Here is a 27,346-nt window from a genome sequence, read left to right on the forward strand (position 1 = left end):
TGCAAATTTGGAAGTTGAGACACATAAAAGGCTGGTCTGCAGGGGACAGATTTGGCATTCTGCAGGCGTTTTGATCATTCATATGCACTTCTTAGTTAACTTAATTCGTATTGGAATAATAATATTATTCTATTAATGATCAGGCAAGTTTAAAATATGATGGTGGTACTATGGTGAGCACATTATTGTCTTCAATGGTCACAAACCAACACAGGATACCAAAACATAGTGATCAGGCTCCACCTGCCAGTCCAGAAACTGGATGATTTCAGGAGCCCAGGAGCCTTGGTTTGCAAGAATTAACAGAGCGATCTCCAGTGGAAAAGATCTGGATTAACCGTCCTAGAATACGGAGAGTTGTTATGATGGTTGGAAGGATACTTAAACATGTCCTGGACAAACTGCTGGCAATGGTAGATTGTATACTTAAAAATCAGTTATATTTTGTTTGCCAATATACACCTATGGTGCCTTATGATGTTCCTGTTTTAATAAAAGTGTCTGATATTTTCTCTATTATCAGTAACAGGATATGTCATATGACAGTTCACATAATGAAAGTACATGTTGGGATTTGGGTTTCAGAAACGGAACCCATCAAACTTGCATAAAGAAGACACCACACTTTTACATCAAAGTTGTGAAAAGATGTTTATTCCAGTTTACAACCTTGGAAAACGTCCAAATTATTTTGTTTTAAAAGTAATGTGACATCACATGTTAAATACAAGAAATACTGCAAATTTATATTATACAATATACCTTGTGGACCCTAGGTAGACAAACAGTGGTACAAAAAAAAAAATCTGTGAACAAAATAAGCATAATCCAGCAATTTAATCCACAATTCTTTCAATGCCACGTCTTAACATAATATCCGGTGCAAAATTTATACAAAAGAAAACACTGAATGGTTTCTCATTCTTTCCTGTCTCCAAAAGCAGTCAGAATCAAAAGAGATGTAACTCCACAACATGGGCAGTAGTAAACAGGTTTTAAAAATGGAATGCAGAAAAGTGCCTCTTCATTCATTAAATATTTAATAGCATCTTACCAATATAAAGCTTAGAACAGTTCTAAGTTCTAAATAGAACCTTTCAGACCAAATCTGTGCAGCTGAAAACGGGTCAGTGTACTTGGTAATGTCACCAGCCTGCATAAACAGGCTCTGCATCACAAGGGATTCCATAGAAGCGACCAGGTGGGCGGTCTTTTCGCAGCAGGGGCGTCCGAGCAAGGGAAAGCTCGCTGTCATTATCTCTTCTCCTCCGCAGAACCAAAACGATAATGAAGAGAAGACCCACTGTGGAGGAGAAGAATTTAAGAGAGTGACAAATGATCTTTTGCTAAGCCAATCTTAAAATTTAATACTGACCAATTTATTAAGTAAAATAATAATTTTAGTTTGTATGACTGAGTACGTTTACCACTGTTCAGCTAATTTTTGAGGGCAAAATCCAGTAAGGAACTCTCGATCCGGAATTTTGCATGATGAGAGCAAAAGATTTCCCAAAGGTTTAAAGCTTATCATGGACTCATTGACCAACAAAAAGCTGCTTGGTTTGAAAGAGATTTCTGTGTGAACTGTGCTTTATGCATCGCTACACTATTGACCTTTCACAGTGGCTGGCGAAATTCTGCCGAAATGTTGCTAATGTGTTTAAATAAAGAGGCGGATCTTAGCAAAAAGACTTTTATCTGTGAAATTGACTTTTTCCACATTTTGGTTTGGCAACAAAAGTTCAGCTGAAAGATGGTGTGATGCAAACATTTATACCTCCTCCTCCAATAACAAGCAGTGCAATGGTAACAGGAGCAAGTTCACACGTCTCCCCTGCCTTTCTGAAGAAGGTCTCCATGCAGTAACCAGGGGCTGTGCTGCCCTCAGGACAGAACGCATCGGTGGGACACTGGATCGGATTTACATCAGGACTCTGGGATACAGACAGAGGTACATTTATTTTCTTAGATAAACAAGGAAGTATTAAAAAGACTCCAGTATAAGACTTGCATTTCTAGCAAGAGGAAACAGTAAAGTCCAGTTGTAACAGTAAAGACTGTGTGTGTGTGTGTTTAGAGGAAGTAATCACTCACAGGGCAGTAGTGGTTTTCAGGACACAGGTCACAGTTCTCTTGGCCCCAGTGGATCTGATAAAAGCCACTGCTACAAATCTGACACATGGTTTGTTGGGAAGGCTTGTGCATTCCTGTCAAAAAAACATTGACATCTTTTGAGTTTCATAAGTGTACTGTGGAAATTCAGATTTTCTTATTCAACAAAGACCTTTATTCATGTACTGAATTAAACTTGTATCACGCTGATACGATCAATTTAATCATGTCTATCATATTTCTGAGTAACGTGGATTTGTCTGTCTCCAGAGATTTAGATCACAAAAACTAAATTTCATTAGCTTGCATTTTCATATAATCTGAGTAAGCAATGAGGCTAAAAGAAGAAGATACCTGGGCGACAAGGCGTACATTCTTTGGAAGCGGTCTGTAGAGCCTCTGAGCCTGCAGGACAGACCCGGCACTGAGTACAGCTGGAGGAACTATCAAAAGGGCAGAAAGGAAGCAACAAAGAAAACTTGTTTACAACTAATTCTGACAGTCTTGTGGTACTGCAATGAAACCGCTACGATGACTAACATATTAGGAATACAAAGCACAGCATTGAAATTTAACAAGTCAACAGAGAGAATTTCATCAAGTCTATAAAAAGAGATGGTTTAACAATAGCTTTATAATTGAACCTTTGTAAAAACACATCAAAAGAAAATCTTCATATATATATATATATATATATATATATATATATATATATATACACACACACACAAAAGGACTAAAGGTCATTAAATATCCAATGTTTATTTTTTTTATTAAAAAATGTCATGTGTATACAAATAAAAATAAAAGTGCATAGAACTCAAAGTCTGATGTATTTTTATGGTGCAATGTTCAGAAAAGGAACTTACTTGCAGTACGTGCCTTGCGGACATGGGTTACATGATGTTGAATTTTGCAAAGATGTGTAGAAACCTGAAGCAATAAGGAGAAAAAAATATATATTAGAATACATATTTTTTCATTCCAGATTACATTTTACATCTCATAAAAGTAAGGTATATAATACTCATGCATTTTTATGTCTCTAAGAATAATTTTAATGATTCCAGTGTTATATAATAATACACAAACACACATATATATAATAAAAAAAAATCTAATTACCACTCAATACATGTCCCTCACACCCTCAATATGTCTATTTATTTACATAAAGGAAAAAAATGAATGACATATTACTTGTTACCTGGTGCACAGGCTGTACAGGAAGCAGAGCCTGTGTTATTGCTGTAGGACCCAGTATGGCACGGCTGGCAGACAGGGCTTCCAGTGGAACTAATGAAAAAATTATTAAAGCATGGTTGGCATAGAAAGATTGCTTATGCTTTAAATAAACAACAGCGTAATACGTTCTCTTCTCACTTGCTGTAAAACCCAGATGAACAGGGCAGACAGGCCTTCTGTCCTGCGAGAGGCTGATAGAAACCCTGGACGCACAGAAGACAGGCTCCAGGTAACACACACAGGCCTGCCTCGGGACAGCAGGAACACAACAGAGTTTCTGAGAACACAGAAACATAGACTGCACGTGTAAACTTCAACTTTTAAGACAACATTAAATCAAAATGAACCCAATTCATGTTCCTAACACACAAAAAAGCACTCACCGTTATCATAGTAAGAGCCAGGAGCGCAGGCCGTGCAGGTGGAGGTGTTGAGGCCGGAGCAGCTGGGCCCTGTAGTGCTGGAAGCGGCAGTGCTCATGTTTGCACTGACTGTGCTGATCGTCACAGCAGGACTGAGTGTTGTCTGACTCAACACCACTCCTACACAAGGATAGAGGACAAACTAGGCTAAAATTGATCATATGACACAATCATCTTAAAGGCATAATTCTGCTTTTAAAGGCCAAAAACAGTCATCCACATGTGATTCAAAAATCCAAATTATTTTTGTTTTATTTCTTATGTAAAGCAATAAAGGACGACAAAGCCAAAAACAAATCATGCAAACCTCTATGCCATTTTGTGCAAGGAATGAAACCAACATAGTTTTTCCCTCTTTCCTCTCAGTTTCCGCAAAACTAATAAGCAGCACAAACATTTTCATCACTGATAACAATAATAAATTATTTCTTAAGCACCAAATCAGCATATTAAAATGATTTCTGAAGGATCACGTGACACTGAACATGCTGAAAATACAGCTTTTGCCATCACCAAAATAAATGACATTTTAAAATTTAAAGATAGAATTTTATTTTAAATTGTAATAAAACTACTTCACAATATCACTGTTTTTACTGTATTTTTGATCAAATAAATGCAGCCTTATTGAGCATATACAACCTTTTCAAAACTGTTGATGGTCATCTATACTGAACTAGACCCTAATTTAGTCTTAAGTGAACTGTAAAACGTAACTGTAAACTGTATTTACTTAAAAGTAGTAAATATGACAAAATTTCTCTATTTTGCTTAAATAGGCCAACTGCTAAACTTTTTGGCAAGTTTTGTTTAAAGGTCTGTTGTAATAGCATCACAGGAATCATACTCCCATTCCTTCGACTGTGTTTGTGTGTTTATTGTCTGTAAATGGCACCGCATGGTGGTTAACCATCAGCAGAAAGGCAAACAGAGTGCTTATTGTGAATGTAATCACATTAGCCATGAGGCCGGTCACCCAGAGCGACACAATTATTCTGAGGAGATGGTCATATGACTCGATTTCACTCCAGAAATACTAAGAACAAGTGAGGGACCTCGAAACCATGTTTCTGTTTGCTCCCTTCCAAGCTTTTACGACTTACCCTGAGGGAAATAGTACTGTTACTAACTTGTTAATAAACTTTTCAGAACATTTGAGCTTTGAATAACATCAACATCCACAAAAGAATGAATCAGAGGTCATAAAAACATAAAAATGTCACGCTCCAGAACACTGCTGTCACTGTATGGCATGCCAATAACCAAAGTCTCTATTGATTTTGAGCTAAGATTTGCAGGTTTAGGCCAGTCTTAGCAATCAGGAAGAATGTTGTAGGTAAAATACTAAATGTGTCTCTATTTTGGAAAACAACAAGCAAACAAATACATGCATACATTGTGGAAACTGATTTTTAAAAACACAATTATATGTATATATATATATTTTTTTCTTTTATAAAAATATTAAACATTAGGTTAAAAATAAATATTGCCTATATAGACTATTTAATAGCTTTTGTAGAATAAATAAATAATTAAAAAGACACAAAATGTAATGTAATGTAATGGTTCATTCACAAAGCGAAATGTTGCTGCCGTTCAAAAAGTGAAAACTTTACATATTTTTCTTGACGACCATGACACTTCTATATATTTAAAAATATTAGGTCAATGATAAGAGTTTGACATTATGCTAAAGTCACATTTATCTGTTAATCTGCTTCAGAAACTCACCTAAAACACAAGCGGTGGCGAGAACAGACAAAACCCCCAAACGCTCAATCATGATCCAGATGTTTACTTCAAGAGTCGCCACATCTGTCTATCCATCTGCATTCATCCCGACAGTATTAGTGCATTAATGGGAACTGTTGAAGACTTCTGCTCTCATCAATGTCATATGACACTAATCACGTGATTACTCACATTCCTAAACAAAGACTGAAACGATTCATTATTACCTTACCGCCTTTAAACATGAACTAAACTGAGCCCGATGCAGAAGTGTGGCGTGCTATTTAACGAGGGTGACACATTAACCAGATGCACGCGATTTAAAAGCCCAAAGCAAGCTTTCCTCCGCTCTGTATAAAATACATTTGCGCTGGCGTCTGAGAGAAAAGTCCTAAGGGACCGTCTGAAAAGTGCGAAACGCGAAAAATGTAACTAATAAAATACTGTTGTAGTATCACCAGCAGGAGAGCAGTGCTGTGTGAACTCAATTTGGGGAAAGTACAGTGTGTTACAGTGAAGTTATTAACTATTTTTCATCATACAAATTCATAAAAAAATGTGTATAAGCAATAATTTCCCAAATGAGTGTTGTATTATAACCAGCAGGAGAGCAGTGATGTGTGAACTGAATTTGGTGACACTACGGTGTGTTACTGTGCAGTTATTGAGTATTTTATTAGTAACATTTTTCGCGTTTCACACTTTGCAGACGGTCCCTTAGGGCTTCAGACGCCAGCGCATTGAGATCAGTGTATCAGAGCGGAGGAAACCTTGTTTTGAGGAAGACACACTTGTAGCTTGTTTACTACAGTTATTGAGTGAGTTATTACGCGAGTTATTGATTGAAACTCTAAAAAAAAAAGTTACTATGGTAACTGTAGTTCACACACACACACTAGTAACTTGACGTTAGGGGTTATTTGAAGAAGTGGAGAAATCGGGGTATTTCTGTCATTTCGTCCACAGGGTCATTTGTTTTGCTTTACACAAGTGACTGGGAAAGTATCAGGATACTTCTGCTTTCTCTCTCTGTCCAATCTGCTCCATTTCAGATGGCTAGGGGAAAGTCTAGTACCTACTTGAATATTCTGCACTCAAATGAGAAAAAAAGGTCTATTTTTCAACATTTATTTCCTCTTCACTGTTTATTATGGTGTTTAGTGTAAAACACTGACTTGAGCATGCCCTGAGTAACACGCAGGATTTCACAAACACGTGAACCCAATTTATACAGAGTAACACTGATGGGTTTAAATCCAACACGCATTTGGTGTATTTTAGCTTTAGACTCTGGCATAATAAAATAAATAACATTTGCTATTATATTAGAACAGAAAATGTATCAATTTAACTCAACAGTATAATATATTGCCCAGTTTTCCTTCTCTGTTTATTTATGGCTTGATATAATGTAGTAAACAACTTCAAAGCTATGATGTTCAGTGCAAAGGGTCTACCGCTGACAAACTGGCCTATTTATGGAAGCTGGAAAAGCAAAACTCACCGAGTAGCTACTTTAACACTTTTTAGTGCTGTCAAAATGATGAATCACGATAAATCAGATCCAAAATAAAAGTTTTTGTTTACATTATATATGTATTTGGCCTGTGTATATTTATTATGTATATATAAATACACACACATACAGTAGATATTTTGAAAATATTTACATGTATATACATTTATATATTTATATTATAAATAAATAGATTTAATATATAAACATAACCTATTTTTCAGAAATGTGTTTGTATTTATATATACATAATAAATATACACAATATACACACATATATTATGTAAACAAAAACTTTTATTTTGGATGCGATTAATCATTTGACAGCACTATTATTTACTTACTTTTGGAAAGTAACCAATTACAAAGAAACTCAAAAATGGCTGGTAGCCACTGACTTCCATAGTGCTTTTCCATACTATGAAAGTCAATGGCTACCATCAGCTGTTTGGTTACTAACATTCTTCTGAATATCTTCTTCTGGGCTGAACAGAAGAAATAAACTCACACAGGTTTGGAACAACTTGAGGGTGAGTAAATGATGAGAGATTTTTAATTTTGGGGTGAAGCATCCCTTTAAAACCTTATTTAAAATCATCACACCCAGGATGAAGAGAGCAGTATTCACTCTAGCTGCTTGGCTGGCATGTCTTTTTTTACATCCCTTGCTGTCTTTGATTGACACTTCTGGGCAACTCCATAGGGAACAGGAGCCGCCACAGTCCCAAGTTCTGCTGCTCCCTCCACGTGAAACATCTGATCATCGAAGAAGATGTGAGGTCTGGTCTTTTCCAGCATTGGGCCTTTAGGTGCTCCTGCTAGGAAGAGGGCCTCATCTGTCTCTAGACCCCAGAAACGTAACGTCTTGAGAGCCCGGGTGCCTGAACTGGCGGCACTGCGAGCTGTAACCAAATAGGTGCGGATGGGACAGTCCAGGCGCTGACCTTTGGCATAGAATTTCTGTTGCAGCTTCCCTAGAGCTTCCAAGAACCCCTTAAGTGGTCCCTATGAAAAAATTATAATAATTCACTGTTGTCAGAAGTATAATATCCCTGTTTTCTTGTGAAAAAGTGTCAGTAGATGTTTTACAGCAATCATTCACATCATCAATGGAGTTTAAACAGTATATTATTGCATGCTATTAAATTTAAATGGAACATACATGATCAAGAGGTTTATTTTCATGGGCTTTCTCGTGCTCAAAGAACTTGTCCAGTCCATGGGCTTTGTAGATTATCTCCGACTCATCTGAAAAGAGAACGGCATCTCCATCAAAATAGTTGGGACAAGGGCATGTTTACCAGCATCTCCTCTTCTTTTCAAAACAGTTTGAAGACATCTGGGCATCGAGGTTATGAGTTTCTGGAGTTTTGGTATTGGAATTTGGTCTCATTCTTGCCTGATATAAGTTTCCAGCTGCTGAAGAGTTTGTGGTCATCTTTGACGTATTTTTCGTTTAATGATGCGCTAAATGCTCTCTATAGGTGAAAGATCTGGACTGCAGGCAGGCAAATTCAGCACCCGGACTCTTCTACTACGAAGCCATACTGTTGTAATAGCTGCAGTATGTGGAGTTTTGCATTGTCCTTTTGAAATACACAAGGCCTTCCCTGAAATAATATAAGTCGTCTGGAGGGGAGTATATGTTGCTCTAAAACATTTATATACCGTTCATCATTCATAGTGCCTTCCAAAACATGCAAGCTGTCCATACTGTATGCACTTATGCACCCCCATACCATCAGAGATGCTGGCTTTTGAACTGAACGCTGATAACACGCTGGAAGGCTTCCTTTTTGCATGATAGAGCTTTAGTTGGCATCTGCAGATGGCACGGCGGATTGTGTTTACCGACAGTGGTTTCTGGAAGTATTCCTGGGCCCATTTATTAATGTCAATGACAGAATCATGCCGATGAGGACCTGAAGACTATAGGCATCCAACAAAGGTCTTCGGCCTTGTCCCTTACACACAGAGATTTCTCCAGTTTCTCTGAATCTTTTGATGATGTTATGTAGATGATGAGATTTGCAAAGCCTAACCTAACGTTGAGGAACATTGTTTTTAAAGTATTCCACAATCTTTTTTACACACTCTTTCACAGATTGGAGAGCCTCTGCCCATCTTTACTTCCGAGAGACTCTGCCTCTCTAAGACATCCCTTTTATTCATAGCTTTCAGTCACGTGACCGGCTTGAAAACTTGGAGGGCAAAACATCCATAGAACTGCTGCACAAGCGTGTCAATTTTTCATCTGTTTCCCAGCCGCAAATATTTAGATCACCTATCAAAATATTTCTGAACAAAATGCAAGTTTTGGCCATTTGCAATGCGTGTGGCATCTATGAGTGTGGGTGTGCATAGTGCTGCAGTTTGTGTTTACATCATCTGCAAATGGAGGAAATGTTTTTTTGGATCTCAGGCAAATTGATGCACAGCTCAGAAAGGTCCTCTTGAGAGCTGCTGGTGTTAAGAGGCACCTAGAAGAGGAAAAGCCCTTCATTGATCAGCACTAATGCACAAGAGCACCTCATAAAATGACTCCAAAGATATACTGTGCTGTGTGCATTGTATTTTTCATGAGACTCAAAAAAGGAATATATTACATCTGAATATTTTCACTCACATACAGATTTGATTGATTTCTTTCTCAAATTTAATTGACTGCTCTAAAATATAAGACACCAGTGTTTGAGGAGTTTAGGACACATGCTTATTTGATAACTTTTATTTCCTATTTTGGTTTATATGCTTTATTTTTTTAATTGACTTTTTTTTTTTAAGGCACTTAGATGCCAGTGTTTCCTCTCAAAGCTATGCAAAGATTTGATTTCAATAACAGCATCATAGCTATTAAACTATATCTTATGATTTTAAATCAGTATTTAACCTCAGAACGATCTCAAAGTAAAAAGTGGTGATAAAGTCTGATTTTGTGATGGTTTTCATTAATGAAAGCTCAATAATGATTTTAGCATTTTGTCCAACAACAACAAAAAAAGGTATGTGATCTCAATGTGTACTCTATATTCCAGAATAAGGCAATGCATCTTGTGACACCATTTGTACTCAAAAACAGATACAAGAAGAAAAAAAAAACAGCAGAGCTCCATTTATGTAAAGAAAACTTCATTTATTATTTTCATTGCATGACATAAATACTTAGTAGACTTCGAAAAGTTCTTCTTTACATCTTATTAGACTGAACCGGCCATTACAAAATAAGAACAAGCTTTGAATAAATAGAGTAAATTCTCTCATAGTGATTCTCTTTATACAGAAAAAGTAATTTTGTACATATATAATTTCATTATTTTTGTTCTCTGTAAAATAAAACATCTGTATAATTTTAAAGACTCATCTTATTTTCAATTAATACAAAAAAAACAAGGCAAAAAAAAAAAAGAAAAGAATGAGAATCGGAAGAGGGCACAAATCAGAAACTGAGCTTATCAACACAGGCTGGAAGTTGAGTCTGCTGTCCGAGGAAGTGTTGGGCATTTGGTTGATTCCCTGTCCCACACTGTCTCACTTCAAACCAAAATACAATCAATCCCTCAGTATCATGCCGATGTTCAATCAATCATTCCTGAGGAACAGTCATGATATCAAAACAGGAAGCAACCACAAAAAATGACAGAATTGATCCGTTCTGCAAATTTCTACTTGATAGTACCGTTAAATAACAATGAAAATCTGTATACAACACTATATCATATCTACCCAGCAGTAATCCTAAAGCTATATCTGCAGTATTTTTAGTGGCGTAGTGTGTCAGTGTCAGGTGTAGACCTCTATCCCAATACTGATGTCACTAGAATCAGGTCAGCTGACTACAGGTGAACAAAGGCAAAGCAATCAAGAGGTACTTTTCAATCTTATAACAACCACCTGTGGTAAAAGTGGTAAATCTGGAGATAATCAAATTATCTTAATATTGAAAAAAAAAAACAACAGCAAAGTATGCCAAAGTGGACAAAATACAGCTGTATCCTGCCATTCATCACCATAAACCTTTGAATATGTATAATGCAAATATCTTGGAACACAATATCTCAGTTTGCTTTGCAGAATTACAGTATGTTTTAAAGCTGAACACATTGCTGTGAATGTCCGGTAAATGCAGCAGTATGATGAGAGCGAAGAAGACTTGAAAACAGGAATGATGAGATTTAACACTTGGTCAAAGGTAATGAGACGGAGAGAGGTAAAGTATTAACCATCAACCAGCAGAATCAAACTGCCTCAAGTAGCTTACAATATTGCTAGAACCGGTCACACTCAAATCAATCAATGTAGCTTCATAAGATGCATGCAAACATATTAGACCTTTACCTTACTAGGAACCTGTTATATGTGGCGCCAAGGATTTACAATAACGAGGAATAAGGAATGTGTTCTGAACTGATTAATAAGGCAAAATAAATAAGACATGATAAAATGACCATTTCAGTGTCAATCAATCAGATTTTTAGTGTTGGAAAACAGTATCTACTGAGAATGTGTAAGATCTCAGATACAAGTTTGTAGTTAACATCTCAAATCAGGTGCAGGGTTCAAGTTTAATGTTCCTGTAAAATGACTTGAGATCATTACACATGATAAATCATCAAAAGTGCCATTGCTCGCCAGCTGTAGCTCATTGCAAATGCTCCTCTATTTGCTATACAAAGTGCATTTTATGCCAGCCAGTAGTGCATGTAATATCATTCCATTTTAAATGAAGTGTTTTGGTCAAAACAGTTTTGCAGCACAATATCATGTGCATTTATACGACTCTTGCTTCGATAGAAATTACAAATCTTGCCCGTTTGGTTTCTGGAAGGTGACGATGTAACAGAAGCAGATGTTTTGCAGTTAACTAAAGCTTTTTTCTGATTACATTGACATCTGAAACCAACGGAACATCATCTTTCATTCTTATATTGGTAAATGCCAAAAGGAAGTCAGATTTCCAAGTCATATTTTACCACAAATTCAATAGGAAATAAAAAGAAATATAATTTACATAAAGAAAGTGAAGCCTATTTCAGGTTTATATATAAAAAAAAAAAAGTTAAAATTTTTAAAAATTAAAATAGCAAATTAAATTCAGCAAAAGTATACTATGAAGTACAAATACTTGTAAAATACTTCACAATTTAATATAAAATATGAATATTTATTTTTGAGAGGGAGCTTGTTTATTCTAATATTAATGCAAAAATAATATTCTGTAATGATCCAAAAATTAGCTTAATTTTCTTTATGAAATATTATTTCGCCGCAAAATATGACCCAGATGTCATATTCTTGACAGGTTTCATGAGATTCAATAAACTTTCTACATTTACAGACAGAATGTAATGGTTGGTAAATATATATAATATAAAATCAAAAGTGTGCAAAGAGAGAGAGAAAGGCATCTGCCTCTTAGTGTAGCAGACAGTCAGGACTGACTGAGACGGTAGTGTAGGCATACTGTAACGGGACGGAACCGTGTGAGAGGGGTAAACAGGGATGAGGTAGGGGCTCTTTTGTACCAGAGGGAAATCAGAAGGCTCCCAAACTGCTGTAAAAGGCAATTACTTTACAGTTCAGTATAAGTTACAGACAAAAAGAAAAGAACATCCAAATGCTGCACATTCATTTGCATGAGGAATATGAGAGAATCTTCTCTTTTGGAAGATACATTAAATCCATTTCAAACTTTCAGCATATATATAAGATGAATGGCCACAAATAGGTGCGTGTGTGTGTGTATATTATATATACACACACACACGCATACACTGACACACACCTATTTTTGGCCATTCATCTAATCCCCAAATATAATTTCTTTGTTTCACAGAAAGCAGCATTATAAACATTTGGAAAAAAAACATCTGTGCTATATTGTGCCACAAAGGTGTCACTGATGGTGCAGTTAGTGTTAGTATTGTGTTCATATATGATGTCACAGTTTTGTTATTCTCATATTAATAATGTGCTCACAGTTTACATTCACTCTGGAAATCTGAGCCCATAGAACCTCCGGCGCTAATAAAGCCACACAAAATCCTGTTAACAAGCTATATTTTTCTGTTTTACAGAATAGCCCAATTGTTCTATGCTCGATTAAAGCAAATTTGTAATTAAGTTCATTATTTGAAAGCAAAGCCCTAAATAAATACTTTGGCTCTCATAGCGATGGGGTACTTCCTTTATGTGCTTGAGTCATTCCCAACCGTCCATTTCAGTCCTTCTTGCTTTGTTCCCTGGTCAAGGCTGTTTCTTTCACTTCGAAGTGATTGCATTATTTACATTTTTTTTTGGATGATGATGAAAATGGTGCATGTGTGTGTTCTCGTTGAAGTCTCAAACCTCAGTAAGACTCATGGTAGTGTGCGTGAGTGAGAGAGAAAGAGAGAGAGAGAGAGAGAGAGTGCGCTATGGTCAGATACCAGTCCTGTCGCTGTAGAAAGGCGTTACGTGGAACATGTAGCAGTGAGTGCAAACTCTCACTGGTTTCATCTGACCGTATCTAGGCAACGGGGCTGAGTGTGATGAGCAGCGGGAACAGAAGATCTGCAATAAAACATCATCTCATTAGGACTGGAATCATGTTACGAGCCCCTGCTCTGTTTTTCTTGTTTTCTTTTTTTCACTAATTGGATGGGGTGTAGACTGATTACTTTAATACCTGAAACCTTTGTCTATTTAAGAGCTGCTGATGGCGGCCTGCTGTAGGAAACTTCTTGTTGTTTGTGTTGGGGTTCCTTTTTTTGTAAATAAATTTAAAACTAATTTTTGCTTGAAACAATGTTCTTTCGGGTGAATGCTATACGGAGGAAAAGTTAGTGTTTATTTTACATAAGTTAAGCTGAATAACCCAACAGTCATTCAACTGCTCATACAGTTCAGGCAAAGGCTGATCAGCACAGTTTTGCCCATTTTTTGGAAATGGAAACACTTGCATGGCACAATGTCTTGTGTGTGTCTGTTTATATTTTGATGTCAAAATGAAAAACGTCATGTAAATTTGGTTCTCTCGGATTTTTATAAAGAGCTGATTTTTAATAGTTAGCAGTATTTTTGTTTTGCACCCATTTTTTCTGAAAGTATTTTCCTATTTATTTTCACCATATAGGACTAACAAAATTCTAAACCATGAACCAAATCATCTGGCTCCGAAATAAATCACAATATTACAGACTTTGATTTGAAGCAAAAAATATTTGAAATTCGAACAGTCAGGTTATGCTTTTACATTTTTTAAATGAATTTTTAAGAGTGTTAGATGTCTCGAAATGTAACCTAATTATAAAAAATTGGCAAAATAAGCTAAATTATTGAAGTATTAAAACAAAATATTCTAAAATTACTACAAAAACTTTAAATATATATACACAGATAGACAGAGACAGACAGATAGATAGATAGATAGATAGATAGATAGACAGACAGATTCTTTTTAAATAAATATATCTCTGTCTTGAAAGAAGTCAAAAATGTGTTTCTATGGAGAAAATTCATGGGATTTGATGCCTGGAAATGACTGCACTATATTCTGACAAGGGCTTGAAGATGGACTGCTGTACCTTTCCACAGCTCCTGCAGTGATGTTTCCTTCTGATGACTGTAAATGGAGATTTACATGCAATGCAGGAATTGCAGGCCTCATCTGGTACCCATTCAGGAGGGTCTGATGTTTAAAGAAGAGTAGAGAAAGGGTTGCAAAAACAAAGAAAGGTCAGGTGTTGTAAGCACTGTCCATTTATCTTATATTAGCATTGCTCTGAAACCTAGTACCCTGCTTTGCTGTCTACTGGCAACATAGGAAGATGCCTTCTAAAGCAACATCTTAACTAAGACCATCATACTATATTTCCCATTAACATTTCTATTGACTTTGAATTTGCGGATGCTCTTGTTTGAAAGCCCACAATTCTCAATTTTCAAAGAAATTACTGGAATAGTCAAACCCATTCATATACTTTGGCTAATATATAGAGATCAAGTGACCGTCAGTAAGTCCGAATTCACAGCTTCAAAAAACAGTAGGTGAAAAGTACCCGGATGACCAACTACTTCTGGTGAGAATCTGAAATGTGCATATGAAGAATACTTTACTATCCTATATGGCCACAGGTGCTGATTCATAAAAGACTGGTAACCTACACACACAGCGTTTAACAGTCACAAAATACATTCAGAAATGTGCAAAGTCAGAGACTATGTAATTTCAGAGGCAGCCTAGGTTTTGAAACAGAGTGGTGTCATGTACATCAAAATAAAAAGCCTCTTCATATTGTGAGCATATAGGTGTTGTTCTGAACTAACCTTCAAACTGACCCTCTCTGGCTTTGGCAGCAAGCTCTGACGAAGAGATGGTCTCTTGACAGAGAGCACAGTCTTCCAGTACAGCACTGCCCAGACATGGACCTAAGGTGCATATCAAACAGCACATTAAACTAATGATGTCTGACATGGAGTGATAAAAACATGCGGTTATAGTATCTGTGTCTTTCAAAAGTGTGACTACTAACCTTTCTTGGGCTTTTCATTGTCCCCTTGGTCGGATTTTGTAGCCATGACCTCAAAGAGAGTCTTTAAGATGCTTCGCAGGTCACTCGCATAGTTTGTTTGCAGCTGATCAGCCACACCTTCAGATATTTGAAAAAACAACAAATATTGTTTTACAGCACTAGTAGTACCAGGGCTGTCAAACTATTAATCACATCCAAAATAAAAGTTTGCATTTACATTATATAGGTGTGTGTATATTATTATTATCATTTTTATGTATACATAAACGCACACATACATGTATATATTAAAAAAATACATATACACAGTACACACACAAATTATGTAAACACAAACTTTTATTTTGGATGTGATTAATTTTTTTTTGCCAACCCTACCATGTTTTATGCATTGGCAGTGCACTTAGTAGGATACACTTTACACTTAGCTTTACAGTGCACTTAATATGCAATTATGAAATGTTAAGTGTTAAACAATATAACTGGGTGTGAATTATAGGACTGGATCTTATAAAAGAGTCAGGCAATGCAAACTAGGTTTATGGCGTTCTGGTATTCATTTACACTGTGTAATTAAAGTAGAAAAAGATTACCAAGCAAAACCTTCATCAGACTACAAATCTCACACGTCATTACTAGGTAACACACCTGAGATGCAGACAAAAAGGCGATGGATGAGATCACTACTGCTATGGAAACGCGAGCGAATTTTGTTGCGAGCAGCAAGTTTTGCAGCTTGAAAAGCAACTTGAATCTCCTGATGATCCAGATCCTCTGACATGTCCGAGCTGGTTGTCAGGCTACTGACAGGGCTGAAATGGAAGATTATTAGGTTCAACTTAATTTAACAATACTAATAAAACTAATAACAAATATATTATATGATATAATTTTCTTGTGCTTGATCTTTATAAAATGAACAACGGTAATTAAAAAAAAAGTATATATATATATATATATATATATATATATATATATATATATATATATATATATATATATATATATATATATATATATATATATATATATATATATATATATATATATATATATATATATATATATATATATATATATATATATATATATAGCTAGCAAGTCTTAGGACTTGATTTGCACATATCTTTCACACAGATGTTAAAAGAACATTTCTTAAAAACAAAAACATGTTTTCTCCCTGAAAAAGTGGTGCTTGTCAAGGTGTTGTTATATGGATGCTAACATGTAATTATGCATTATGCGTTTTAATCGGACGCTAGGGTTTTTTGCGTGATCACCACTATGTGCAACAAGATGTTCAGAGAGGTTGTTTATAGTGTTGTAATTTCAGTTGTCAAAAAAAAAAAAAAAAAAAAAAAAAGTGTCAAAAGAATGCATCCCCAGAATCCCCAACGTCAACCAAAGCAACTTTAAATGCTGCTTTTAAACTATACATTTAATCAGTTCAAGCACTTGAGAGTCAAATGCTAATATCATACTCTACTGCCTGCGGTGAAAGGCAGTGATATGAGCTAATAAAACATTGAACAGCTCAATCAGCTCAATCAGCCCAAAACAGCACCACTGGCTTTTGGGGCAGGAATACCAGTGGCAGATGGGGGGAGTTTTTTATATTTTTCTTTATTTTTAGGAAACCTTGTTTGAAAACCAAAATTACAAACTTTTAAGCCTTAGCTAGCACCAAATACTGAACATAACCTATAGATTGCTGTATGTATAAGTCCTAATACCCACAAATAAGTTGATTTTTTTGCACTTCCTGTTCAATTGTGCAGAAGACAATGGTTTTGTTTTACTTTTTTTGTTGTTAAATGCCTGAAATATATCCCTATTAACACACTCAAGACATTTACACTTTCCATAACATAAAATATATATTTAATACCTCACTTTTACATGCCTGGAAAAAGCCAGTGGGAACATTACACTCCATGTTGAACAGGTAAACTCATCTACTCACTAGTTCTCTTTCACAACCTGATTGTGTTATACTCATGCTCTTGCAAACTATTAAACTTGCAGACTAGTAGGATTTTAAACTGAAGCCATGCGACCGTGGTGTCCACTGCCGTTTATAGCTTTTTACTTCTGCCAATGGTACTTAGGATACAAACCTAGAATAATTGTAAACTTTTGATGGTTGTTTGTTTTGTCGAGGGAACCAGGTTCATGCTAACTTCCAGGTTGGACTACAACAACACGTCAACCCTGCAGCACTCTATAGTAACAGTGCTCACATATTCTACCTTAACCCATCAGCCAAAAGTTATACATGTTTACCTGGGTGTGTATGAACTCGACAAACTGCATGTAGTGACAGAAACACCATCAATGTCACTGCTGGGGACAGAACTGAGGGGGGACTCCTGAGAACTGCTGCGGACCATTGCAAACAACAAAAAAACAAAAAAAACATGGGGGGCAACAGATGAAAATGAAATCCAAGAACCAAAAATAATAACAACCATCATAATGAAATCAACTCATATAAAAATAGGTTACAAACAAAACATTTTCAAAAGAGTCAAATCAAGAAAACCTAAATCATATCTATAAAATGAAATGTCCTACACAAGTAAACAAACCTAGAGATCTTTCTGTTATCCTCCTTGGGCTGTTTTCCAAAACCTTCTGATCTTCCTTTAACCGTAGTGTTAGGTTGCGTCCAGCATCCTGTCTCCTGATGGGTGCAACTAGGTCCTCCCTCTCCTTGTCCTGAACCTCTTTCCTGAGCCAGAAGAACCCCTGGGGCACATTTCTCACAGCAGGGATAGTGGGAACAGTCCTGACTGCCCTCATCTTCTCTCGCTTGGTTCTGCACAGAACAGTGTGGTACAGAAGGGGTGAGGTGGCCCTGAGACGGGGGCAGAGTTAGTGGTAAATGTCCATTTCCCTTCCCTTGGCTGCCAGCAGCTACTGCTGATTGGAATAAAGAGCTTGTAATGGTGAGCTTGTGCTTTTCAAATCCCAGTGCCATGCCCCGGCCAGCAGGATCCATGACATCCTCATGGTTGTCTACGCATCCGACAGTGCAGCACACACAGGAGTTAAGCAGGCACTGAGTGGCAACTAAAGCCCCGCCCTCACCGGGTTCCAGAAACTCAGCCGACTGAGGTACGACGACGGCCAAGTCAGTCAAGCTTGGAGAATGAGGGTTAAAAATAACAGTGGCGGACAACTTCATTCCACCAGTCCGATTGGCGATTTCTTCCGCAGTCTGTACGCTATCCTCTTCCTGGGACCCTTCCCAGCTGTTCACCGTGGGTGACCTTTCGGAGTTCCCCACGGACTCAGCTGATTGGCGCTGGCAACCCAGATTAGTGTCGTTGCTTGTTTGACAGACCATTAACCAACCGTTAGATGAGGAGTCAGTCAACGGGGCGGGACGACTGTGCTCAGGGGATCCGAGGCATACGGTAGGAAGAGGAAGCTGTCCACGGCACAGCTCGCTAGTTAAACCAGACTCCAGGTCGTCCATAAAGAACACTCTATCGTCATTGTGGTAAGATCCTGGGACTCTCCGTGGAGATGCCTGAGTGCTGGAGGTGGCACTGGAACCTTCAAGACTACTTACTCTATAGGGCTGAGGCTGATGGGCTGGGGACTGATTCTGACTTGGAGGGGAAAGCAGTGTAGACATTTCATCCCCCACTTGATGCACCATCATATTAAGTTGCTCTATCTCTTCTTCATCATACTGCATGGAGCAAGCCAAGTCTGCATCTGTGGCATTCTCCTCTTCACTCTCACTGGAGGTCTCAGGCTGCCCCTTCCTCTCCTCATCCTCCTTCCATACAGAATCTTCTTCCTGGGCTACACAAAGTGTGAGATCTACCACCTCCTCAACTCTGTCGTCCTGTTCCAGAGTCTCCAGATGGCTCTCAGGACCAGTGGAAGCTGCTGGGTCATTGGTCGACGGCATACTGGAGCCTGCAGGGAATTCTCCATCCTGGGAGATGCAGAGGCTGCGCTCCAGTGTCATGAGCTCTCCTTCTGTTAAAGTCTGCAGCAGGTCCCTGACAGGAAGAACACAACTGCATGACTCACAAATCTGCCATGTTCTTCAGTTGCTACATCAAAAGTTAATAGGGGTTTAATTTTAAATCTCAGTGCTGATGCAATTTAGCAATTAAAGGGACAGTTCACACAAAAAAAAAAATTCTATCATTAATTACTCACCCTCATGTTGTTCCAAACTCACAGGACTTTCGTTCATCTTCAGAACACAAATTAAGATATTTTTGATGAAATCCGGGAGCTTTTTTGCTGTTCATAAACAGCAAGGGTACTACCACAGTCAAGGCACAGAAAGGTAGTAAGGACATCGCTAAAATATTCCATGTGACATCAGTGGTTCAAACGTAATGTTATGAAGCTACGAGAATACTTTTTGCAAAAAATAAATAAAAATAACGACTTCATTCAATGATTTCTTCTTTTCTGGGTCAGTCCACCACTTCTCACAATAGCACAAGTTTTCTTTGCACACAAAAAGTATTCTCACAGCTTCATAAAATTACGGTTTAACCACTGATGTCACTATTTTAATGATGTACTTACTAGCTTTCTGGGCCTTGATTGTGGTAGTTCCCTTGCTGTCTATGGAGGGTCAGAAAGCTCTCATCTTTTCATCTCAATCAGATTTCATCAAAAATATCTTAATTTGTGTTCTGAAGATGAACAAAGTTCTTACGGGTTTGGAACATCATGAGGGTGAGTAATTAATGATAGAATTTTCATTTTGGGGTGAACTATCCCTTTAAAATATGGATGTCAGTTCTATCCAACTACCATAAAGAATGTAGACAAAGCATGTCTGTGAGATTCAACAGTTTTCCACACGAGGAAACACTTCCAAAGCTAAGCTACAAGGACACATTCGATTCTTACAGAAATAAAGCTATCAAAGAAAATTATATTCATGCAATGGCTGACAAGCAATACAAAGGCAATTAAATGTGTTAAAGAAAAACCATAATCCAATGCTGTACAAATAAACTCGGGCATCAAAACACTTTTGATAACCTGAAAAAGACTCTTAACAGGTGTTGTTCTTTCAAAAGACATTATAATCAGTGACACTGCCTAGACAGGATGTGGTGCAATGAGACACTGAAAGTTAATTGATGCCCACTCTATTTCAGACGTACTCCACGTGCCTGTGCTACTTCAGACTACAGCACAAATGGACTGTTCAGAGCTGTTTTGGTGTGGTGTAGACATGTTGTAAGCCTTCAATACATCATGGTTTCCAAATATCACACAATCAAATATGACCAAATCAGAGGTGTCAGTGAATGACTATTGTGAACACTAACATACCTTATTTTTCTCAGCAAAGTACGAAAAGGCCGGAAGAGTTCAGACATGTCCTCTGGTTTGCGGTCGAGGTTAAGAGGCCCTTCAGAATAGATAACAAGGCCACTAATAAGACAAAACATGACAAAAGATAGCATTACCAGGTGAGCAGACAGAAATGCATGTAAGAAAAGAGTATGACATATACAGTGCATTGAAAATTAACACTTTGAGGTGGAAGACATGTCATTCTAGTGATCTGTTTTTTTCATATCACTTACCAAACAATAGCAAGTCTAGGGATTGTAAACATGAGAGCTGGTTCGTAGTCATCAATCATGTCTTGTGTGAGATATTCAAACTTTAGGGCCCTTGAGATGGAAAACAAGAGATTTTCTTATTAATATAATAAACAAACAAACAAACACACAAACAAGTAAATACCCAATAGGTGATACCCAATCCTAGATCTGAATATTCACCTTTCAACCGTCTCACAGAAGAGCACAATCACCTCCTGCTGGATGTAATACTCTTTAGGAGACTTCACAGGCACCATGGCTGACACGTAGCTACAACAGGCAACAGACGGATCCATGATATGATTACATTAATATCACATTTTATGACATTAATGCTGCTAAAATAACAGGTTTACAAAGCTAATCTGCTGGTGTATGAAATCATTAGTAGCAATAAAGGTAATAATTTATGAACTGTCCAAAAGCATAAGTGCACTCTAGGCATCATAATCATAACATCTCAAGGTCAGATAAGTGGATGCAGAAATCAAACAGCATTTAAAGGTACCTGAGCTCAAACTCAGCGAAGAGGCTGTCAAACTGACGTAGCACCTCCTTCATGCGGTCTGTGTAGTTGTTGAGATCTCGTAGCGCTTGGTCTCGTGTGATGTTGCGTACTTCCTCCAGGCTACGGGTGAGGTCTTTAGCTAGTGGTCTCATGGCCATGCTCTCGATTTCACGATTCATAATGATCGATCCTGCTGCCAGGCACTGCAGAGAGGAGTGATAATATCATCTCTGCTTCTAATGGGTTACGCCCTGTGCCACAAGTGACAGCTATGATACACTGCTGGTAAAATATTGTAATGCAATACTGTTTTTTAGTAAAGCAGATCATCAAGTTCTTTATCATCTTGTTCTATTTAAAGTTAACAAGAAAGATCTCTAGGGAAGATGCCTTGTTCTAGAGGTAAGCATTTAGTGTGCACTACCTCTGCTCCAAACCACAGCTGCCCGGCGAGGTTGTCATGGCGGATCTCTTCTGGGAACTTCACACAAAAGTCTCTGTTGGCTCGGTCTTCGGGTATGCATTCATCCATGATCTGATTTATGATGTTTAACACATTGTCCTGTCCAAATATTGTGGAGAAACACGAAATGCAGTGTTAGAACATTTACTTTTAAGGGTTTAAATATATTTACATTCACTATACCAATTCCCATGATTTGCTTTCAACAAATTGCCATGACTTTTCCAGGCCTAGAATTCATGATTTTAACATTCTCTGATAATTCCAGGATTTCTGGTTTTCATGACTGTGGAAAATTATCACCATTCAGAAGTTTGGGGTCAGTAAGCTTTTACGAAAAATTGAAAAAAATAAAATAAAGAATACATTAAATTGATCAAAATTGACAATGAAGACTTCTACTTTTCTTACTAACATACTTAAATGCTGTTCTTATGAACTTTCTTTTTAAATAATCCACAAAAATATTAAGCAGCATAATTGTATTTAATAGTGAAAAGAAGACATTTCTTGAGCACCAAATGTGGATATTAAAACAATTTCTGAAAGATTGCGTGACTAAAGTCTGGAGTAATGATAATCACAGGAATAGGCTATATAATATTTTAAAAGGAACCTATTATGCAAAAATCACTTTTATAAGGTGTTTGAACATAGTTCAAACAGTGTTTGAAACAACCAGCCTATAATGGTAAAAATCCACCCATTCATTTTTTTATAATCCCAATAAATCATAAACAGTCTCTCTGAACTCCCTACGTTAACATTGCAGGGAGAAATCCCACCCATTTGTGATGATCTATGCCCTATTTGCACAGACACACAGCACTAAGTGAGAAGCAACAATCCGCCATTACTGTTTTCTTGCTGTAGCACCAAAGAGGCACTACAAGCGTTTTGTTTTGGGATGCATCTGAGCCACTGCGGTTAAATTTCATTTTTGAAGGAAATGCCCGGGAAAATTCTGCTGGATTTTCGCAAAGGTTGATTCTGAAAGAGGGATCAATACAGACACTTCATGAGCAAACGTCAGCTCCAGACAAAGTATCACGCATCATATTTTGCTTTCCAAATTGCCTTTCTAAAAGGCAATACTCTGTAAGGCTAATGTTGCTAAAGCAACCATTGTTTCAGCCTGTTTTCACTGATGCTGCCCTCACGTGCTACCCAGAATGATCATAAATAGTAATGTGTACGGCTGCATGATTAATCGAATACTATTACCATGCACATCTTGTCAGTAAAGCCGGTTCTGTAATCAGTAGTAAATCTCCATCATGTGCTTTCAGATGGAGCAGCATTTATTACACAGAGCCGTAGTTCACTGACTAACTACGCAAAAAAGTAAAAAAAAAAAAATTGCAGACAATATAATCACGCGATTATGAAATCGATAATGACAGCTGTTTGCGTAGCTTCTCCGTGAACTACGGCTCTGTGTAATAAATGCTGCTCCATTTGAAAGCACGTGAAAATACCACATTTAATAACATGTTTTTATTCCAAACTCACTTCATAACGTCAGTCGACGTCGAGAGTTTGAAATAAATCCTTCTGTGAGATGATGTGGCTTTATACAAAGAACAAGGTACGCAATATATTTCATAGTATTCTAAGCAGTGATAAAGGCTAGGTCGATCAGCATTGCATTATTGTATACTTTAGTACAATGAAAATTATAATAATTATAATTAGAACTCATATTTTCGTAGTCCTGTGTTTATTAGTCATGATGAATCAATGAAAGCAAAGCAGCTAAATCTTCTGTTCTGCATGGCGTATTTGGAGTTTCTGTGCAAGTGCACCCTCCGGCCTTCGTATGGAGATTTACTACAGATCACAGAACCGTGCTTCACTGACGAGATGCACATGACAATCACAGCTTCTTTCATTGCAATATATTGTGCAGCCCTATAAATTTGGTAGTTTAAAAAGGCTGAACACCGCTACTGAGAGTTTGACATTTTCAGTGCGTGAAATTGTCCTGCTTTGTTGTTGTCGGTATGCCGGAGCATGAACTCTTGAAGCTCCGCCCTCTTCTGAAAGGGGGTCGGGAGCACCAGCTCATTTGCATTCAAAGAACAGCACATTTTGGCTCATACTCTAAAAGTGGCAATTTTGACAAGCAATAAAAATATCTGTGGGATATTTAGAGCTAAAACTTCACATACACACTCTGGGGACATCAGAGACTTATTATATATCTTGTAAAAAGGGGCATAATAGGTCACTTTTAAAATATATTCAAATCGCAAATTCTAACATACTCATTCTTTAATATTCCAGAATGGAAAACAAACACCTGCCAAAAAAAGACTAAGCTCTGTACTGTAAGATACAGGAAGTAGAGTGAACTGGTTAACCTGGCAGGAGCGGAACTGGTTGACCAGCAATGTACACCTCTGAGGGTCCTTCCTGCCGTCCAGAGTGTCCAGCTCAGTGGCCACTTGGTTCAGCTCATCATCTGCATAGTAGAACTGGGCCAGCAGCTGTGGATCTGACCTCTGTATGGAGAAGAGAAAAAATAAAAATAAAATAAAATAAAAATAAACAGATGGTCTGAATGATCTAATCAAAAACCAGATGATCAAACAAACTAGTGCCAAAGCAAGCAAGTATCAGTGTCCTGTAGAACAATGGACGCCTGGTGCTGTATGCCAAAACATCAGAAGAGCATGTAAGATATTAAATGACTGTAGCTATAGCTGTCAGCACTGGATTGAAGAGCACTGATGAGGATTTAGACCTTTCGAGCACCCAATCAGCAAATTATAGTGATTTCAGATTCATCATGTGATACCGAAGACAGTAATTTTGTTGTTGAAAACTCAGCTTTGCCATGGCAGAAATAAATTATGATAACATTACGATAATTATTTAAAATTATAAAAACTTTTCAACATTATATTCCTGTTTTCACTGTGTTTTTGATCAAATAAATGCAGCTTTGGAGAGCATAAAAGATGTCTTTCGAAAAAAATTCTTAGATTGCCAATATTTTTATAGTTTTGACTAGTTCATTTATTTTTATAATACATGTCAGTGCAAAATCTCCAAAATGATATGGGTGCTGTGGGTAATTACCAGTGCATTGCCATGTGGTTACTAAAGTGTACTGAGTGTTTTAATGTGTTGCCAGTCAAGAGTCCAAGTCTCTGTATATTTTGATTCTTAAATATAGCCCAGGTGTCTGTTTTTAATGCAAGTCTAGGATTTGTTTTTATATTGTTTTCCACTAGGCACACCAAAGTTTTGTTCAATCCCCTAACCCTAAACAAAGAAAAATAAGGGCCAAATTTGCCTTAGCAAATCTAATAATTGAAACTTAACCATAGTCAAGTGTTATCTGCACATTGTGATATAGCATTTGGAGTGTTTCCAGTTTGGGAAGCCTGTTTTCTGGACTGTGTCCGTTTATAATCTGCACATGATTTTGCCTGGAAGTGGCACGTGGCTGAGACATGGACCAGAGCTGAGCATAAGCTGATTTGAACGGGTCACCCCTATGATTTCCACATAGCAGAAATCAAATAACTGGAGATCAAAATCACAACAGAACACATGTGGAACAAAATATTTCTGTTGCACTGGAAGCTACCTGGGCTATACAAAAAATAAGCAATCCATACTGTTTCACTTTGGGCGACTATTTGGGTTGCGTATATTAACAGACTTCAAAGTGATGAAAATTATGCCTGCAGTACAGTTGTAAAATTACGGCAACACTGATAATGAAGACCTCTGTCAAGTAACACACTAACAGTGACATACTTTTCTAAGCCTCAAAAAAAACATCTTGAATATTAGATCAAAGACCAATATTTTCTATTTGACTAATTTTGTAAAAACCTGTTCATTTTAGTGAGTGCCTGACACTGCAGTTAATTCCTGACGACAACATCAGGCATGTTTGTGAAGAATGTATCCAAGTGAGTCACAGTCATCGAGGTAGAACTGCACCCATGGGCCAAGGCTTCTGTGTCAACAATGAGTGTATACCTCAAGGAATACCTTGGGTTTCATTTCAACAAAACACTTTTCTGCTCTACCATCCTGTTAAGACACATTACCAAAAGTGGACTGAAAAGTAACCTTAATTTCTCACAGAAACTCTTTAAATGCATTAAACATCAGTTGACAACAAAACAGTCACAAAACACAATTGCATCAGTTCCCTAAAGTGTGGATTGCATGAACACAATGTTAGCTATAGTGAAATGTGGTTTTAGATGTGTAAAATACAAATTGCTGACATCGAGAAAGTTTTGGGTCCCACAAAGGCCTATTAAACCTCATCAAAAACCAAACACAGCTGAGAAGAGCCAATGTACAGAAATATATCTGAGGCAATCTAAATATATTAATATATGTTTTCATACTGCATATTTTAACAAAGAATATAATTAAATAGCTGCCAGCATACCACACAGCTATGAACAAGCCCATTTATTCTAAAGGGACAATTTCATCTGAATGAATAGTAAAGGGCTGCGTTTCAAAACGTAGTGAAGATACTACCTAGACAGAAATGTTGGCATATGATGTCCGAAATTGCAGTCAAGGTAGGCAGGTCACATTGTATGACGCTCAAAATGATGTCTAGGTAGGCAGCTCGCATCATGTGATGCCAAAATAGCTGTTAGAGAGCTTTTATTATTATACAACGGCCCAAAATGCTGTGTAGGAAGGCTGCCCACATCATATGATACTAGACAGCTCGCTAGGTTTTGAAACACATAACGTTACACTAAACAATAGAGCTATGTGATGAGTATTTCTTAAAACTGAACTAATGGCAAGCTTACCTTTGGCTTATAAAGCCACTTTCGGAACCGATTCATCATTGGTCACCTCGCCAGTTTAGCGACAGCTCCTTACTAAACCCGAACCGGACCTTTAAACCCGCACACACACAGCTAGCGCGCTAAGCTAGCGCCTGCTCTTTTACAAAGCCGCGTTGACAGTGTTAAGTAGAGGCCAAAAAACAGACACAGGCAGGGTTAATCCACTAGTAGTTAATCACGGGCTCGGACTCTGCCCTTATATCCAGCAGTCGAGCGGTTGTCTTTGTCCACAAACACACGGGTTGCTCATGACTAAGCTAATGAGCTAGCGCTCAGTCTGACTACGTTACGGAAGTTGCGCTGCTTGACTGGGGTTGCCAAACACGCCGTTTTTTTTTTTTTTTAAATTTTAAATTTAGTAGCCTATATTTATTTTTTTCAATCCTTTT

The 27,346-nt window shown here is 37.4% G+C and overlaps 3 protein-coding genes across 4 annotated transcripts; all 3 read right to left on the reverse strand.

The window, feature by feature from the left end:
• Window positions 1-629: 629 nt before the first annotated feature.
• On the reverse strand, window positions 630-5,884 carry LOC306886687 (uncharacterized protein). 2 transcript variants are annotated; one of them, XM_079443994.1, is made up of 10 exons: window positions 5,746-5,884; window positions 5,514-5,609; window positions 3,741-3,899; window positions 3,496-3,634; window positions 3,320-3,408; window positions 2,982-3,045; window positions 2,467-2,555; window positions 2,095-2,207; window positions 1,778-1,934; window positions 630-1,303 (listed from the first exon to the last, which is right to left on the reverse strand). In XM_079443994.1, the coding sequence occupies exons 2-10, from the start codon at window positions 5,563-5,565 to the stop codon at window positions 1,146-1,148; spliced, it is 1,020 nt and encodes a 339-aa protein (XP_079300120.1). In that variant the 5' UTR covers window positions 5,566-5,609; window positions 5,746-5,884; the 3' UTR covers window positions 630-1,145. The 2 variants fall into 2 exon arrangements, with proteins under 2 accessions (XP_079300120.1, XP_079300119.1); XM_079443993.1 differs by having other exon boundaries at window positions 5,741-5,870.
• A 1,769-nt stretch (window positions 5,885-7,653) lies between these two features.
• On the reverse strand, window positions 7,654-8,305 carry LOC306886359 (cytosolic 5'-nucleotidase 1A-like; the record flags this gene model as incomplete). Its single annotated transcript, XM_079443396.1, has 2 exons — window positions 7,654-8,034; window positions 8,192-8,305. Coding segments are annotated over 2 exons (495 nt in total), but the record flags the coding sequence as incomplete, so codon positions are not given.
• Window positions 8,306-10,154: 1,849 nt separating this feature from the next.
• Window positions 10,155-27,256, reverse strand: LOC306886679 (lateral signaling target protein 2 homolog). Its single transcript, XM_079443981.1, has 14 exons — window positions 26,919-27,256; window positions 24,477-24,617; window positions 22,075-22,212; window positions 21,651-21,853; window positions 21,323-21,412; window positions 21,122-21,211; window positions 20,865-20,966; window positions 18,128-19,558; window positions 17,823-17,918; window positions 16,188-16,351; window positions 15,540-15,656; window positions 15,334-15,435; window positions 14,592-14,695; window positions 10,155-13,578 (listed from the first exon to the last, which is right to left on the reverse strand). Exons 1-14 carry the CDS (start codon window positions 26,955-26,957, stop codon window positions 13,447-13,449), a joined length of 2,949 nt encoding a protein of 982 aa, XP_079300107.1. The 5' UTR covers window positions 26,958-27,256; the 3' UTR covers window positions 10,155-13,446.
• Between the last annotated feature and the right edge of the window lie 90 nt (window positions 27,257-27,346).

This window comes from Barbus barbus, assembly GCF_936440315.1.
Source record: "Barbus barbus genome assembly, chromosome: 20".
NCBI classification, from domain to species: Eukaryota; Metazoa; Chordata; class Actinopteri; order Cypriniformes; family Cyprinidae; genus Barbus; species Barbus barbus.